The sequence below is a fragment of the Gorilla gorilla genome, chromosome 16, assembly GCF_029281585.2.
Source record: "Gorilla gorilla gorilla isolate KB3781 chromosome 16, NHGRI_mGorGor1-v2.1_pri, whole genome shotgun sequence".
Lineage (NCBI taxonomy): Eukaryota > Metazoa > Chordata > Mammalia > Primates > Hominidae > Gorilla > Gorilla gorilla.
Genome location: NC_073240.2, coordinates 101,856,943 through 101,876,080, shown reverse-complemented (window position 1 = coordinate 101,876,080; position 19,138 = coordinate 101,856,943). Strand labels below are relative to the sequence as shown.

The 19,138-nt window shown below is 39.2% G+C and overlaps 1 protein-coding gene across 1 annotated transcript in view; it reads right to left on the bottom strand.

Moving 5' to 3' along the window:
- Window positions 1–19,138, bottom strand: part of ASB7 (ankyrin repeat and SOCS box containing 7) — a 49,816-nt gene that overhangs the window by 26,885 nt on the left and 3,793 nt on the right. Inside the window, exons 3-4 of the mRNA XM_004056827.4 lie at window positions 15,454–15,575; window positions 12,849–13,110 (exon numbers count right to left, since the gene is read on the bottom strand). Of these exons, the coding sequence (XP_004056875.2) occupies window positions 12,849–13,059 (211 nt within the window). The 5' untranslated portion in view covers window positions 13,060–13,110; window positions 15,454–15,575. The remainder of the gene's footprint in view (window positions 1–12,848; window positions 13,111–15,453; window positions 15,576–19,138) is intronic.

Here is a 19,138-nt window from a genome sequence, read left to right as displayed (position 1 = left end):
TCCCATCTTTCGCATGAAGGTATTTAAGACTGTTCCATTTTCTGAATCTACTGAAATGATTGTTAGGTATTTATGTTTTATTCTAATGTGACAAATTACTCAGCCTATTGATTTTCAGATGTTAAACAAATATTGTACTCCTGGAGTAAATACTACTTGGGCATATTTTTTTTTATACACCAATAGACTGGATTTGCCAATATTTCGTTAGGAATTTTGGTATCTATTATCATGAAAAATATTGGCTTATAGTTTTCTTCCAAGGTCTTTGTTTGGTCTGTATCGGGGCTACACAAGCCTCATACAACAAGCTTGGAAGTGTTCCCTCCTCTATCAAAAAATTTGTGTAGAATTCTTATTTACGTCCTTTAATATCTGAAATAATTCAGTGAGAAGCCAGCTGGACCTAAAGTCTTCTCAGTGAAAAGTTTTAGTTATAAGCTAGATTTCTTAAATTGATATAAGGCTATTAATCTATTTTTTCCTTGGGTCAGTTTTAGCATCAGTTTTGTGCATCAGGAAATCTGTCCATTTTTCCTAATGGCACAAAGGTGCCCATTATACTCCTAATCTTTTTGATGTCTAGAGGATCTGTAGTGACATACCCCTTCCACTCTTTTTAAATTTTTTTATTGGTATGTGATATTTTACATGTTTATTGGGTATATGTGAGTGTTTATTACATGCACAGAATGTGTAATGATCAAGTCAGGGTATTTGCGTTACCCATCATCACCTTGAGCATTTATCATTTCTATGAGCTGGGAACATTTCAAGTCTTCTCTTGCAGCTACTCTGAGATACATAATACATTGTTGTTAACTATAGGCACCCTATTCTGCTATTGAACGTCAGAACTTCTTTCTTCTAACAAATGGAACCCATTAACCAACCTCTCTTCATCTCCTCCTACCACCAACATACCCTTCCCAGCCTCTGTTATCTATCTTCTATTCTCTACTATCGAGAGGCCAACGTTTTTTAGCTTCCACATGAGTGAGAACATGGTATTTGTCTTTCTGTGCTTGACTTATTTCACCTCACGTGATGACCTTGTTATCTATGTGGCTGCAAATGATCTCATTTTTTATGGCCAAATTGTATTCTATTGTGTGTATATATACCACAATGGACACTTAGGTTGATTCCAAATCTTTGCTATTGTGAATAGTGCTGTAATAAACACACAAGTGCAGGTATTCCTTTGATATACTGATTTCTTTTCCTTTGGATACTCAGTAGTGGGACTGCTGGATTATATAGTATTTCTATTTTTAGTTTATTTGAGAAATGTCCAGTTTTCCACAGAGGTTGTACTAATTTACAGTCCCACCGATGCCGTATTAAGAGTTTTCTTTGACTGCTGGATTACACAGGATTTCTATTTTTAGTTTATTTGAGAAATGTCCAGTTTTCCACAGTGGTTATACTAATTGACAGTCCCACCAACACCGTATTAAGAGTTTTCTTTTCTCTGCCTCTTTGCTGGCATCTGTTATTTTTTGTCTTTTTAACAGTAGCCATTACAACTGGGATAAGATATCTCATTGTGGTTTTGATTTGCATTTCCCTTATGATTAATGATGTTGAGCAATTTTTCACATACCTGCTGGACATCTGCATGTCTTCTTTCAAGAAATGTCTGTTTGCGTCCTTTGCTCACTTTTGTTTTTTCAAGATGGAATGTCGCTCTTGTTGCCCAGGCTGCAGTGCAGTGGCACGATCTCTGCTCACTGCAACCTCTGCCTCCCAGGTTCAAGCGATTCTCCTGCCTCAGCCTCTCAAGTAGCTGGGATTACAGGCATCCACCACCACGTGGGCCCAGCTAATTTTTGTATTTTTAGTAGAGATGGGGTTTTACCATGTTGGCCAAGCTGGTCTTGAACTCCTGGCCTCAGGTGATCCACCCACCTCAGCCTCCCAAAGTGCTGGGATTACAGGTGTGAGCCACTATGCCTGACCTGCCCACTTTTTAATGGGATTATTTGTTGTTTTTACTGTTGAGTTCCTCGTATATTCTGGATATTACAATGTCCCTTGTCAGATGCCAGTTTGCAAATATTTTCTCCCATTCAACAGGTTGTCTCTTCATTCTATTAATTGTTTCTTTTGCTGTATAAAGGTTTTTCAGTTTCTAAAATATAGTCCCATTTGCCTATGTTTTAGTTGTCTGTGTTTCTGAGGTCTTAGCCATAAAATCTCTGCCTAAACCAATGTCCTGAAGTGTTTTCCCTGTTTTCTTCCACTAGATGTGACGTTCCAGGTCTTGTGTGTATGTTTTTAATCCATCTTATGTTGTTTTGCGTACGGTGAGAGACAGGGGTCTGGTTTTATTCTTCTGCACATGGATATCCAGTTTTCCCAGCAACATTTACCTGAAGAGGGTGTCCTTTCCTCAAAGTATGTTCTTGTTATCTTTGTCGAAAATCAGTTTACTAAAAATACGTAGATTTCTGGATTCTCTGTTCCATTGGTCTGTGTCTGTTTTTAGGTCAATACCATGCTGTTTTGGTTACTAGAGCCTTGTAGTATATTTTGAAGTCAGGTAGTGTGATGCCTCCAGCTTTGTCCCTTTTGCTCAGGATTGCTTCAGCTATTTGGGCTCTTTTTTGGTTCCATATGAATTTTAGGATTGTTTTTTCTAACTTTGAAAAACTGATGTTGGTGTTTTGATAGCGGTTGCATTGAATCTACCAATTGCCTTGGATAGAAGAGTCATTTTAACAATATTAATTCTTCCAATCCATGAGCATGGGATGTCTTTCCATTTGTTTGTGTCCTCTTTGATTTGTTTCATCAGTGCTTTGTAGTTTTCCTTGTAGAGATCTCTCATCTTCTTGGTTAAATTTATTCCTAGGTTGTTGGGTTTTTTTTCTTTTTTCTTTTTGTAGCTATTATAAGTGAGTTACCTTCATGATTTCTTTTTTTGCCTGTTTCATTACTGGTATATAGAAATGCTACTGATTTTTGTATGTTGATTTTGTATCCTACAACTGTACTGATTTATCCGATCTAAGAGTTTTTTGCGTAAAGTCTTTAGGTTTTTCTAGATATAAGATCATATCATCAGCAAAGAGGAACAATTTGACTTTCTCTTTTCCAATTTGAATGCCTTTTATTCCTTTCTCTTGCTTGACTGCTCTGGCTAGGATTTCCAATACTACAGGGAATCTCTCTTCCACTCTTGATATTGGTTATGTATCTTTTCTCCTGTTTTTTTTTTTTTCACCATTCTAGACAAAGATTCATCAATTTTATTGATCTTTTCAAAGAATCCTTATTTGTTTTTTAGTTCCATCTATCTTCTCTATCATTTGCCCATTTTCAATTCCACTGATTTCAATTATTCTCTTTATTATTTCACTCTTGTTTTTACTTTGGGATTACTGGATTCTAGAAGTATACAGAAACTGTTTCAATATAGCTCCTTTCTTTGTGCAATTACTGTCATATATTTCATCTTTACATGTTATAAGCCTAACAATTTTATTTCATAATTATTGTCTTTTATTTTAAAAGATGAAATGATAATAAAAATACATTTATACTGTCTGTGGCAAAAGTACTCAAAGGTAAAAGAATAGCATTTCCTAATAACTACTGCCAATGATAGACTTTCAGCTTTTCTTCTACACATTTTTAAAAAATTATACATAGCTGTAACCATACTCTAATTACTGAATTGCTTCTCTATATTTGGGCATTGAGAATGCCCACGTTTGAAAAATTATATACAATGAAAGGTAGGCTTTTTTTAAAAACACATCCTGACATTCAGAAAGGCGAAAACTTTTGTATAGAAAATATTTCCTGCTTTTAAGACTGATTCCTCTGGCCACGTTAAAAGAATTATATTTAATCTAATCATTAATTAAACTTAATTTAAATAAAGAGTTAACATAAATTCTATATTGGCAAGATAAACTACTGTTTTTAAGACTTCAATACATACTGCTAAACTGCTTTCCAAATGTACTCTCATAAATTCCCATCAGTGTGCCAGTGTCACCACATTTGGAATTATCATTTGCAAAATCTTTCATTTTTGAAATGCTAAAAATATTTTTCACCGTTCTTCTGTGCATTTCTTTGATTACCCCCTTATCTCCTACTTTTTTTCATGTGTTTCACTAAAAGGATTTTACCTACTTTATCGAGAGGTTTTCTCAGGTTCCTCTGGGGATTTGCTTTATAGACTTAACTTCTAGAGCTTTAGCCAACTGCCCGTAGGCCAATTTGCATAAACACTGAATCTGAAGATGAATAAATGCACTAAGACATTGTCTCTTCCAACGTTATTTTCTTGAAATGTCCAGCATGGTCTTGGAGTTTTTAGAAGACTCAAAATTGGAAAATGAAGATAATAACGAGTTTGTTACAATTTCCACCCTTATAATAGAGACTCTTCCATCACGATTCTAACAGCACACTAACCTGGTCAGAAAGACTACCAGGATTTGTACAGATGTGCTATTATATGCATCACATTTGTGTTTAAAATCTCAAATATTTTTGGACCACTGTAAAACCCTAAGTTTTCATCATTTTGAAGCAGGATGCTTGAAGGTAAAGCAGCAAAATATCACTTGTATGCACAGGCCAATGTTCCACTGTCAGCCCTTCATATCCATGTGTTCCGTAGCACAGCGTCAACAAACCACAGATGAAAAATAATTTGATTAAAAAATTAGAAATAATACAACAATAAAAATACATTTTTTAAAAACAATACAGTATAACAACTACTTACCCAGCATTCACAGTGTGTTAGGTATTATAAGTAATTGAAAAATGATTTTAAAGTATACAGGAAGATACACGTAGGTTATATGCAAATACTATGCCATTTTCTACCACGGACTTGAGTATCTGTGGTTTTGTTATACTGAGGGGGTAGCTCTGGAACCAATCCCCTGTACATACCAAAGGACAACTGTGTTCTCCAACATGGCAGCCACTCGTCACATGCAACCATTTAAAACATGGCTACTGTGTCCGAGGAACTGAACTTTTTAATTAACTTGGCTGAAATGTAAATAACCACACCTGCTATGGACAGCACAGGCTTAGATTAAACTAGAAAGAGAGCCACACTGTTACCCTTTTGGAATACAGGTAGTATCAGTTACTCAACTCAAACTCGCTCATTTTCTCAATGGACAGGTAGTATCAGTTACTCAACTCAGACTTGCTCATTTTCTCAATGGATTTCTCCAGAAGCAGCAGCAAGTGTGGCTTCACGGGGCCGCTCCCCACCAGGCTGCCTGTGGTCACAGCGCTCTCCCCAAACTATGGTCACAAGCAACCTCTTACTCTGATTTTGGATAGCTCTGTGTGATCACTGATCAGTGGTTTTACCAGGCGGGTATATGAATTTAACATTAGTAAAATCTGACCCATCAATATATTTGAGTCATTTCTAGCTGGGTGAGTGACTGGTATTAGACACCTATGTCCCATTTATTAAACTGCATCTGGCTGGCTTCCCTCCTGCTCCTTTACTAATCTTCATTTCAATTAACGGCAACTCTTTTCTTCCTGATCCTCAGGCCAAAAGCTCAGTTATTCTTGATTTATTTCACTCTCACCTCATATCCCAGCTACTCTTCTTGCCTTAGGGCTTACGCCCTTCTGATATGTTCACATACTATAACCAGCTAATTTACTAAAGCACGAATCTGTTCTCCCATTCCTCTGTCAAAAGTTTTGACACCTCACCAATGTCCCTACAATAAATTATTGGATATATTCCAATCTTACTGAACATTTTTCAGCTCCTAAAACCAAAAGTGCTCCTTCTTTCCTTCAACCCGTCACACGCAGTGTCCCCTGAGTTGGGAGTAATTCCACACCCCCATCCTTCCAGCCTCCATCCTTGCCTCACCTTTCCAGATTTCCACTCCAACCACGCTTTATCTAGGAAGTCTTCCTTGCACTCGTCCACCCACCCCAGCAGACAGTGAGGACCTTATTACACATGGCACTTAAATTCACTCTTTTGGAACTGCCTTGTTTTCTTAGGGGCAATACAGAATTACAGGTAAGACAATGGTTTGAATCCCAGCTCCACTGCTTATGAAGTAATGACCTTGGGTGAATTACTTACTCTTCTGTAGCTTAGAATTTTTAATGTAAAAACTGATAATACTTATTATCCTAAAAGAGTTGTGAGGAATTTGGCATAGACTAAACCCTCAATAAATGTTGGCTATAACTCCATCCCCCAGCAAATGATGAAGTACCAGAAGGAGAGTCCCATATTTGCTCATTTCTGCATCTTGGGGCCCAACCCTGGGCCTGGCATCTATTAGGCACTCAATAAATATTTGCTGAATACATAGTTTATAAAGGATCAGCTGGCCACCTTGTCTATCTATATGAATTCTTGTTCTTTCTTCCTCTCTGTCTCTCCACACACACACACACACACACACACACACACACCACACACACAGCAGGGTGAGAAGGTGAGGGAGAGAAAAAGAGAGAGTGAAAAGTCAAGTCTTGTTTCTTATGAGTTAGTCCACTCACTGTTCCCTATTGGGATCTTTGACTTCATTTTTGTTTACTATCCACCACAAAATAAGCTACTAACAGGAGAAGCCAATCTGACTGGAGTTCACAAACTTTTAAAGAAACTACATTGTTTCGAGACCGGACGTGGTGGCTCATGCCTGTAATTCCAGCACTTTGGGAGGCTGAGGTGGGCAGATCACTTGGGATCAGGAGTTCGGGAGCAGCCTAGCCAACATGGTGAAACCCCGTCTCTACTAAAAAAAAAAAATTAGCCGGGTGTGGTGGCACACGCCTGTAGTCCCAGCTACTCGGAAGGCTAAGACAGGAGAATCGCTTGAACCTGGGAGGCGGAGGTTGCAGTGAGATGAGATCACGCCACTGCACTCCAGCGTGTGTGACAGAGCGAGACTCCATCTCAAAATAAATAAATAAATAAAAAAGAAAAGAAACTATACTGTTTTGAAAGTAACAGGTATGGCTGAGGTGGGAGGACTGCTTGAGCCCAGGAGGTAGAGGCTGCGATGAGCTATGACTATGCCACTGCACTCCAGCTTGCGTGACACAGGGAGACCCCGTGGGGGATGGGGGGAGGCATGATGCATTCAAGCAACTTTATAATCCTACCATAACGCGGCCCATTTCCAGTATTTTTTGATAAAAGAAAAGATTGGTCTTGTCTCTGTAAAACTGAGGAACAATTACTTTAGATAACTGGTGTTAGTTTTCACTTTCTTTCTTGACGGAAGCAAAACAGATATGGGTTCTACCCTCAAGAAGCTTTTGATGAATCAGAGATATAGACATTAAATAAAGAACTATAAAACAATTCATTACGCTTATGATAGCTGTAATAACAAAAAGGTACAGGGAACAATAATATCATATAACAGAGGGATAACGTCACACAGGGAACAATAGTATCACATAGCAGGGATATATACAAGGATCCCGGGTGACCTGGTCTGGATATATACAAGGACCCTAGGTGACCTGGTCTGGATATATACAAGGACCCTAGGTGACCTGGTCTGGATATATACAAGGATCCCGGGTGACCTGGTCTGGATATATACAAGGATCCCGGTGACCTGGTCTGGATATATACAAGGATCCCGGGTGACCTGGTCTGGATATATACAAGGATCCCGGGTGACCTGGTCTGGATATATACAAGGATCCCGGGTGACCTGGTCTGGATATATACAAGGATCCCGGGTGACCTGGTCTAGCTCGTAAGAGGTTTCCCTGAGAAAACGATCAGTGAGAGCTGAGAGAGAAGCAGGCAGAGCAAGGTGATGGGGCAGGGGTGGGGAGTGAGCAGAAGTGTGACCCAAGAGGGTCCCAGGCCAAAACCTTTGCACTCAGTGACTCTGAAAGAATGCAGAGGGGCTGTGGCTCAAAGCTGCAGCTGGAAAGGTAAGAGGGGCCAGGCATTGCAGCACCATGTGGAACACATTATAAACTTTGAATATCATCCTAAGAGAAATGGGAAACCAATTATGGATTTTTAAAAGGAAATATTTTTATTTCCATTTTAACAGGTCACATTATTTGGAGACTGGTTGGGAGGGGGCGAGACTGGAGGCAGGGATGGAAGAGACCACTGTAGCAGTCCTGGTGAGGAATGTTTCCTGGCCCAAAAATGGGGTGGCATCTCCAGGGAAAGGAAGTGAAAAGCTCTGACAACTTTTTAGGAGGCAGAATCAATAAGACTTAGCAATCAGTCATATTAGAGGTAAGGAAAAGGTACCAAGGATGGTTTCTAGATTTCTGGCATGGCAATCAGAGGCTGTGGTGACACTTACTAGAATGAACACCGTGGTGAGAATGGACACAGCTTGTGCTGTGCTGGCGATGTCTATGAGCCATGAGAGTGCAGACATTAAACACATAGTTGGCTACACTGATCTAGAGGTCATAAGCCAGGACTAGACTAATACAGGGCATGCCTAAGCACCACAAGTGGCCATAAGCAAGTGGGCAGTAGGTGTTTTCTTCTACTAATTTTTCTAAGTTGGTTCATAATACACTGGGTGAAACACTTTCTGAATCTCTTATTCTACTAGGGAAAGGGTATCAGGTAAAAGGTGCTACATAAAAACAAATACAGGGCTTATCCAAAATATTTGTTGTTTTAAATAAAAACTCAGAAATGGAACCACACATATATGAAAACCTTATATCTGACCTAGTGCACAGTAATAAAGAAAGAAGGCATGATTTAAGCTGTCTTTATGGGAAAAAAGTGAAACTGTACCAGGCTACCTCATATACACCAAAGCCAATTCTGAACAGATTAAAAAGCTAAATACCATAAAACATTTTAGAAGAAAATAAAGGCAAATAATGACCCTGCAGTATATTTCCTAAACAAGACACCACGGGCACAAACTATAAGGCTAAAGAAAACCATAATTCACCTACATTGAAATGTAGACTTCTGCCCGACAACAAAAACAAGAATGCGAAAAAAACTACAAAAAGAGAGAAAACATTGCAACATCTAACAACGGAGAATATATAAACAATTCCAACAAATCAGTAAGACAAAAAGCCCAGTCTTGCAATGTTTGTTACTCATATGTCATTTTTTCAAAGAAAAAAAAAGAAAAAGAGAGGCAGGTATATCACACCAGGAAAGAGAAAAACCATCTGGTAAGTACATCACCAGCAAAGGCAGGTGAACAGGCACTATCCTGCCCGGTCAGTAAGGACATAAAATGATGACAATCTCTTCGGAGGACAACTTGCCAATATCCATAAAAAATGTTTTGACTTGGCAAATGCACTTCTAGGAGTTAGTCAAGAAATAAACTCTCACATAATGTAACACGATCATTCAAGGACATTCTCTGTAATGTTTCTAGTAGCAGAAAAATGAAAACTTAAAATGTCCAACAATAAGAAGTAAGTGTAAATAAATTACATCCATACGATGGAATCTGAGACAGAGTCCCATGCAGATAAGGAACTATCACTAAATTAACTGTTATGTGAAAAAATCAAGAGGAGGAACAGAACATTTTAAAAAGGGAGCTGGCTACAAGGTAGAAAATGGAAAAATATTTCCGCCTACATGCACAGACTATCTCTGGATGGTACAAAAGAAACCGGTGAAAGAGATGGCCTCTAGAAGGAGAGTAAGCGACTGGGGCTAAAAGTTAGAGATTCGCCCTCACTGATCAGCTTTAAGTGGCTTTTTAACCATGTATGTATGCACTACCTTTTCAAAAACAAAATCTCCTGCTGTGAAAACTCCAGCCATTCTCAAAAAATAAAAGAGAATAAACAAATGATAGTATATCCATACCTATCAATACTATATTCAGCAGCTGAAAAGAAGAGTGAATCAATATGTATTAATAGAACCAACAGAAGGTTTCTTTGGGGGTAATGAAAATGTTTTAAAATTGACTTTGCTGATGAATATCCAACTCCACGAATATGCCAAAAGCCATTAACTATACACTTTAAATGAGTGAATTCTGTGGCATGTGAATTACATCTCAATAAAGCTATTAAAATATATATAGATATACAGTCATATACTGCTTAACAACAGGGATACATTCTGAGGACTAGGTTGTTAGGTGATTTCGCTCTTGTGTGAACACCATAAAATGCACTCACACAAACCTAGACGGCACAGCGTACTACACACCCAGGTTATATCATATAGCCTACTGTTCTTAGGCCACAAGCCTGTACAGCATGTTACTGTACTGAATACTGTAGGCAACTGTAATACAATGGCATTTGTGTACCTAACCATAGAAAAGGTACAGTAAAACATGGTATTATAATTTTATGGGACCACCATTGTAAATGGGGTCCATGACTGAGCCAAATGTCCTTATGCTGCACGTAACTAGATACATACATATATACAGAGAGAAAGATTCAGAAACTATAGCCCAAGCTTGTCCAACCTGCAGCCCATGGTGGGCATGCAGCCCAGGACAGCTTTGAATACAGCCTAACACAAATTCATAAACTTTCTTAAAATATTATAACTTTTTTGCCTTTTTTTTTTTTGCTCATCAGCTATTGTTAGTATTAGTGCATTTTATTCATGGCCCAAGACAATTCTTCTTCCAATGTGGCCCAGGGAAGCCAAAAGATTGGACACCCCTGCTACAGCCCCTAAGCCCCTCACTGGTTTTTTCTTTTTTTCCCCCCCACCATTGGTTTTGATAAAGTTTTATTGGAACACAGCCACACCCATTAGTTTACATACTATCTGCGGCTGCTTCCAGGCTCCGACTGCAGAGCTGGGTAGTTACAAAGCCAGTACGGCACACAAAGCCTCTCATGTTTACTATCTGGCCTTTTACATAACAAGTTTGCAGACTCCTGCTATTAAAAAGTCTTTAAGTCACATAGTTGTATAAAAAACAACAGTTGTAGAATTATACAGTCAGTATTATCATTGATGTTCAAAACCACACACAACATAATACGACAGAATTTTTTTTTTTTTTTTTTTTTTGAGCAGAGTTTCACAATTTCGCCCAGGCAGGAGTGCAGTGGCATGATCTCAGCTCACTGCAACCTCCACCCACTGGGTTCAAGTGATTCTCCTGCCTCAGTCTCCCAAGTAGCTGGGATCATAGGCACCTGCCACTATGCCCAACTAATTTTTTTACTCTTAGTAGAGATGGGGTTTCGCCACGTTGGCCAAGCTGGTCTCAAACTCCTGACCTCAGGCGATCCACTCACCTCGGCCTCCCAAAGTGCTGGGATTACAGGCGTGAGCTACCACGCTTGGTCATATGACTGAATTTCTATGAGTCTATGTAATAGTGTCAGGAAATACTCCAGAAGGATAAGCACTAAACCAAACGTATACCCAGTTACATCCACACAGAGGCAGATGGACAAGGATTAGGGGTTAGTCAAAGGGGACTTTGGCTTTATTTGTATAATTTAACTGAAGATTTGCTTTGTTTGAAAGAGACAATATTCATGTATTACTTGAATAACAGAACTTTTATTAACTTTTTTTAAAGTAAGGCTGGCAGAAGTGAAAAGCAACAGGACTAGGTGGAATAAACATTGTGAGCCCTGATCTTGTTCTTAATGTTATGAAGCCCTGCATAGAATTTTAACCGTTCTGACTTTACACCCACCTTTAATTTTTACAGATCTTTTTCCTGGCATTCCACTTCTATTCCCCTTTCATCAACTTCAGAACTGAAGTTTTCGTGTTGTAAGGTGAAACGACATGGAAGACAAGCTACAAAGTAGGCACAGGCCAGAGAATTTCTGGGTTCTGACAACAGTCAACTATTTCAGGCATATAGTTCCCATTTCAGGGCCCCTGGGCCATGTGGCTACTCCTAGTCTCACTGTTAGCACGCCTTGCAATCAGTCCATCCTGTTAGCCTTTGTATTCATATATTCACATTATTCACATGACCCTCATAAGAATTCTAGAACTTCCAACATTTTTCTGCACCTCAAAATGCAAGTAAGTTTGGCTAGTTTTGTAACAAAGTGCACCTTAGGAAGGAAACTAAATCACTTCTAATGAGCAATTAAAGCCCTAGAATGGCATGTACGTAATTTGAGTCCCCAACCAAGCTGCTTTCAACCATAATTTACAGAGATAATGTGGGTATACATGATCAAATATATAAAAAACCCATCTCTAGGAAAATAAAGTAGGCTGAAATTCAACTGGAGAAAGTAGTTTTGGACAATCATTGGTTTAAAAACCATGGGAATGAACAGTTTTTCAAAGCAAAAACATTAATATGTCAAATATGGTTTCCAATTGCACATATTTATACAAAATTAGATCTCAGATAACCAATCTTCTTATAGTATACCTACAAACTATGTACAGTTTCTGGAAAAAACAAGTGATCTAAAATAACAAAGGAAAGCATCTGAAACAAAAAGATAAGGATAGGGTATCATTAGGCCATGATGTTTAAAGGATTGGTGCTCGGTCTATACGCTTGAGCAATAATCAACAGGGGAAACTTGTGCAATTCTCTAATTATGGGCATACCACAGCCACTTCTGCTTCTGAAACAGAAGCAGCTGGACAACCTGAAGAAAGGTAGCTTAGGTGAAATAACCTGGGCAAACCTGGCTGTACAGACACTACAGTTTCAGGGAAAAGAATCCATTCATAAAACTGATCTTTTAAACAATCTGGTTTTAAACAAAAAGGCACACTTATAGCAAATCTTCACAAAGGAGAGAGAATAAGATGTTGAGTATTAACAGAAGAGAAGCATTAAAAATTACAAATAGACACATTTTAAACTAAACATCATTTATGTTTCTCCATGGGGAAAAAGATTTGCTTCTACAAAACTCACCTCCGTGTTCTAGAAAAACCCGAACACATCTTTCCTTTCCTCTTGCTGCAGAGAAATGAAGCAGAGTCCAGCCATTCGCATCTCGGCCATTCGGGGAATAGCCTTGTTCTAGCATCTTTCGCACTGTGTGGACATCCCCAGCAGCCACCGCGGCCTGAATCTGCAACTCTTCCTGGAGCTCAGGGTTCCTTCGACAATGATGGTGTAACATCCTAGCTGAGTCCACTTTTTACAAAGGATTCATTAGGTTACGGGGATCAGCCTTTAAGAAGAGAAGGTAGAAAAGGTAAAATTTAGAATAACTGGTTCCTGATACTGCGTCTATTAAATATCACAGAACATTCCATTTGCTACATCAGTAAACCTTACTAATGACAGTGCATACTACTAGCCGGGTGTGGTGGTGCACGCCTATAGTCCTAGCAACTCAGGAGGCTGAGGTGGGAGGATCACCTGAGCCCAGGGGATCAGTCCCAGCTACTCGGGAGGCTGAGGTGGGAGGATGACCTGAACCCAGGAGATCAAAGCTGCAGTGAGCCATGATAGCAACACTGCACTCCAGCCTGGACCACAGAGCAAGACCCCATCTCAAAAAAAAAAAAAAAGTAGCAATATATTTTAAAACCTTAAGAATCTAAACAATCAGGCCAAGCACAGTGGCTCACGCCTACAATCCTAGAACTTTGGGAGGCCAAGGCAGGCGGATCACTTGAGGCCAGGAGTTTGAGACCAGCCTGGCCAACATGGTGAAACCCTGTCTCTACCAAAAATACAAAAATTAGCCGGGTGTGGTGGCACATGTCTGTAATCCCAGCTATTTAGGTGGCTGAGGCACAAGAATTGCTTGAACGCGGGAGGTGAAAGTTTCAGTGAGCTGAGATTGCGCCACTGCACTCTAGCCTGGGCAACAGAGTGAAATTCTGTCTCAAAAAAAAAAAAAAAAAAAAAAGAATCTAAACAATCTGGTGATTAACCACATGATCAAATTACTAAAAGGAAAAGTAGTACAGTGAATTCTCATACTCTCTAATAGGTCACAAAAGAGGACTGTACTAAAACCCAACATACAATGAAATATCTGGCCAGGCACAGTGGCTCACGTTTGTAATCCCAGCACTTTGGGAGGCCAAGGAAAAAGGGACCACTTGAGCCCAGGAGTTCAAGACCAACCTGGACAACACAGTGAGACCCTGTCTCTATAAAAAAATACAAAATTAAAAAATTAGCCAGGCATGGTAGTGTGCACCTGTAGTCCCAGCTCCTTGGCAGGTAGACGCAGGAGGATCACTTGAGCTTGGGAGGTTGAGGCTGCAGTGAGCTGTGATTGTGCCACTGCACTGCAGCCTGGGATACAGAGCAAGACCCTGTCTCAAAAATTAAAATAAGAAAGTAAAATGAGACCTCCTTCATGGAAACAGTAACAGTCCAAAGTGAAATGGTAAAAAGTTGCATCTTATATGTGTGTATACAAAAACATTTTTAGTGTGTTTTTAAGCTTTTAACTACATACAGAAAACTAACAAGCTTCCAGAAAGCCACTCCAGGTGTGCTAACTGGAAGGAATAGATTAGACTCATCTCTTAACTAGTAGTCCCTTCGTTTCTAAACATTTTTTAAACTGTGATGAAGCCCTTTAAAGACATCTCTGTTCTCATATGTAGGTTAGACATATCAGGATAATCTTGCTACCAACAATTGTTTATCTTGCAAAACTTAACTATAGACTGTACAAAGGTAAACTTAGGCCTAAGTTAAGTCAAATCATTACAACTTAAGAATACAAATATCCTATGTTATTTTATACATAGAAAATGGTGTCATTACCTACTCATAAGTATCACGACTAAGTGCTCAAATTTAAAAATATCAAGCTACTTCTACAAATAGCTATTTCCCCAGAGAAATATGGGAATAAACAAGATTGCCTCTTTTTTTTTTTGAGACGGAGTCTTGCTCTGTCACCCAGGTTGGAGTGCAGTGGTGCGATCTGAGCTCACTGCAACCTCCACCTCCCGGGTTCACACCTTTCTCCTGCCTCAGCCTCCCAAGTAGCTGGGACTACAGGCACCTGCCACCACACCCGGCTAATTTTTTTGTATTTTTAGTAGAGACGGGGTTTCACTGTGTTAGCCAGGATGGTCTCGATCTCCTGACCTCGTGATCCACCAGCCTTGGCCCCCCAAAGTGCTGGGATTACAGGCGTGAGCCACCGCGCCCGGCCACAAGATTGCCTCTTATTTCTTCTCTCAATTCCTTCACAAAAATTGTCCCTTCTTAGAAATTTTAAAATGAGAATCCTTTCAGAATAGGTTTTTGCTTATTCTGTTATGAGAGAAAATGCTGAAGACCATCCGAAGGAATTAATGGAAACATACTATGCTCACAATCATCCTGAACAGATTTTCTTTTTAATTAAGTGATTATGTTGGCACTTAAACGAGGTCTACCATGCAAGAAAAAGACTGAAACAATATCAAAACAAACCTGGGTTTTCTTTAGTGAGTGGTGTATTTAGTATACATTAACTGATTTAAGAGAGAAGTAAAAGTTAAGTGAGTTTTCCCCCGGAACAACACAGATGACCGATGACCCTAAGGCAACTTGCCTTATGGAAGAGTGTCCCTTCTCCTGATGTACGGATTGCCTAGTAACCATTGTGCACATACAGCATCGTGGGGAGGGGCTTCAAAGCATGTCCAGGCTACAGAGCAAAAAAGCCTTCTTAACCTAAAAACAAATAAAAATAACAATCATAGGAAAATTCCTTAAAATAATAATCATAGCTGTCTGCATAGTCTACCTTTTGATGAATGTAAACTTCAGTGCTTTACGATAAATCTACAGAGCAGAGAAAGAACTCAGATCAACTCTTACAGAAAGTAATCTTGTCACATATGTTCATCTCCAATAAATACGATTTAGTTTCAGGCTTTCCCCCCCAAAATGCAGCTATTTGAGAAACAGCAAATAAAAAAATACTAAATCACATATTTGGAATCTGGATGCAAGCATAGATTCTTCATTTTCCTCTATTGAGAATACAGTTTCAGACTTGCTTTATCTGAATTACTTTTTAACCGACACCATTAGTCACCTGCACTTTCTAAACAGGACTTAAATGAGAATACGTGTGCATGAAATATAATAGGTGGCCTGGGTTAAAATAAAATCTGTGACAACTAAAAGGAGACTGTGTCTTTAAATGCATTTTCTTCATGTGCCCTAAAGGCACCAAGTCAATCACTTTGAAATTGTTATTCCTTTATGCATACACCAAACTAGATGAAACACTAACAACAGCCTTGCCAGGTTCCCCATGTGAATTCTGAATAAACTCTCTCCACAACTAAAAGAAAACGGATCTTTCTTCGTGTCAATTAAATTCCAGCTCTGTTAATTCCAACAAGGTTAAGGACACAAAGTGACTTCCACATAAAACTCTAGGAATTACATATTGGGAGAACTACTACCTCATCCCCTGACGGTGGGTGAGCATCACTTAAACCTTCAGACAAGAAAAGGTCGGGCCACTTAGCAACCTGGCCCGCGGCAGTTGTATGTCCTAATGGCTGCACACCAGAATTTTCAACCAATCCAAATTGGTATAGTCCACTTCTCTCTTTTCCTCTATTCTCATCTACTTTTCCTTGTCAAACCTCTTCAAGGAAGGTAAAGAGTTTGCCAACTTGCCCTTGGAAATAAAATTTGTTTTAAAATTTTATTATTATTTCTAAATAAATGAGGCCGACGAGATCAGAACAACTCCTACAAAACAAGCTGTGAAACATGCAAAGCGATCCCTATACAAATGGCCGATTCTAAGACTGGAACATCACACGGTGCCAGAAAGCAAGGAGGTGCTCAAAGAAAGACACCACGGTGGGGGAGGTCAAAGGGACACAGGAGCCAACTGAAAGATCCCTCAATAGCCAAAGAGGGAATAACTGCAGCAATACTTAAAACAGTACCAGATGACAAAGTACAAGGTGGATATCAAGAGTTCACATTGATACAAATAACTGATTCGATAAATAAAGGGGGAGAAACACATCTGTTGTTCAGAATTCCAAATAATTTGTATAGATAGTCCCTCCTCAAGGTGGTGACAAACATGTTAATGTAAGATGTTACTAGGAGAAACTGAGTATCGAGCATGTAGCAACTCTGCACAGCCTCAGTAATCGTTCTGTAAATCCAAAGCTTTCCTATAATAAAGTTTATTTTAAAATGCAAATCAGTGTCTCCAATGATGAGCCTCACACATTGCCACAAATGAATATGCCACCACTTTTCACGAGCTACATTTACATTTCAAGAGTGAACATCACTGGACATCTCACTTCCAAGTGTGTCCTCAGCACCCCTTACTTCCCATAAGAAGTAAACATGACCCAACATAGCTTCAAGCCTGAAGAATCCTTGTGGTTGTTGCTGGCTTCCAACTATCCATCGCCACTTCCATGGAGGCAGTTGGAAGTGACAGGGAAGACGGCATGAGAGCTGAGCAGAATAGGAAATGGTGTTAATTTATTAACAATATCAAGAAAAGGCCTGGTGGTAAAAGATGAAGTGGCGAAACTATTTCTCCCCACAAGAAAGATTCACAGGTGGTAGCAACTTGTGCTAATTCCATATGAGCTCCTTCAGCCAAACAAGCAAATGTCTACAGAATGCTTGACACGTACGTGGCACAGTGACAGGGTTTGGCCACAGGTAGCACCTCCAGGTGGTATTCCAATAGAGTTCTACATACTTAAAATGAATTTTTTAAAATCCCAGACATTTTAAGATTATTTTTCTCTTTTCTGAAAATACCAAGTGCTATAAACAATAACCACAGGTTTAATCCAAAAAAGTACTCCCTGCATGTACTAGTGCATCAACGTTTACCAGAAAAAAACATACACACACGTCATGCACACATGATCCCTGTCAGCTGCACTGCTTTGAATTACGACAGAAAATAATTTATTACAAAAGACCCCCAAATAGTCAAAAGCATCAACAAGTAATTTCCTCCTGGTGTTACTTTATGAGAGCTGCGCCTGACAGAGTCGAGTCACGTGTATAAATGAAGAAAAGACTATGGAGCTGAAAAGCAAACACAATATCCAGTGGTAAATATGTCTATTAAAAAACAACAGAGGAAGTCCAGAGATGAGAATGGAAGAAAGCCTATTTTCCCTCAGGGAGTTTATTAAAAAACTGATAGCTCATGGAAGTCACCTATAAAAAGAAAAGGAATATAGCAAAGGAAGTAATTTTCTTTGAGACGGAGGCTCGCTCTATTGCCAGGCTGGAGTGCAGTGGTGCAATCTCGGCTCACTGCAACCTCTGCCTTCAGGGTTCAAGCGATTCTCCTGCCTCAGCCTCCTAAGTAGCTGGGACTACAGGAGCGTGCCACCACACCCGGCTAATTCATGTATTTTTAGTAGAGACGAGGTTTCACCATGTTAGTCAGGATGATCTCGATCTCTTGACCTTGTGATCCACCCGCCTCGGCCTCCCAAAGTGCTAGGATTACAGGTGTGAGCCACCGCGCCCGGCCAGGAGGTAATTTTCTAAGTTATGTATGTTTAGTTATGTTTTTGTGGGCTCAGGAGCTACTGATACTCTGAGGGTATGATCTTCAGAAATTTTATTCTAGGTTTCACAGTCACAAGGAAAAAAAAAGCAAACAAACAAAGAAGACTTTCTTTTCCACTTGGGGTCAAAAGAAAACAATCTAGGCTTCCAAGCTTTAATACTATTGACCATATTAAAAACTACTAATTTAGAAATTCAAGTACATTACCATCTAATTTCCATATAGATGCCAAGTGAAGTTCATTTACTTAAACCCAAAACTTCTTGCTTCACATAGTTAAGTCTATATGATAGAACAGCGTGAAGAATAAAATAAACATAAAACAAAATATGCTTAAGACCTGTCCGAAGTTACAAAACCTTCACCAAATTTGACCATATTTCCCAAATTTCCTCTGGCATAAATGATTAGACATTAATGACTTTTTGCATATTATTGTCATTAAAAGTCCACACATTTTTGATTAAGTGATGCAAACTGAACTGTGCTTTCTGATGTCACATAAACTTAGCAACAAGATATTGGCTTACTACTCAAAGAAAGAAATAAGCATTTCTTTGCAAAGTAAACAAAAATACATGCTGGTAAGAAAATGAATGCAATCAGCAACTCCGATGACATTGGGTCTGAGAAAAAAAAAACAAATCCTTCAATGGTTCACATTCACAAGATCTAAGAGGGAAGATGGATGGAGAAACACTAC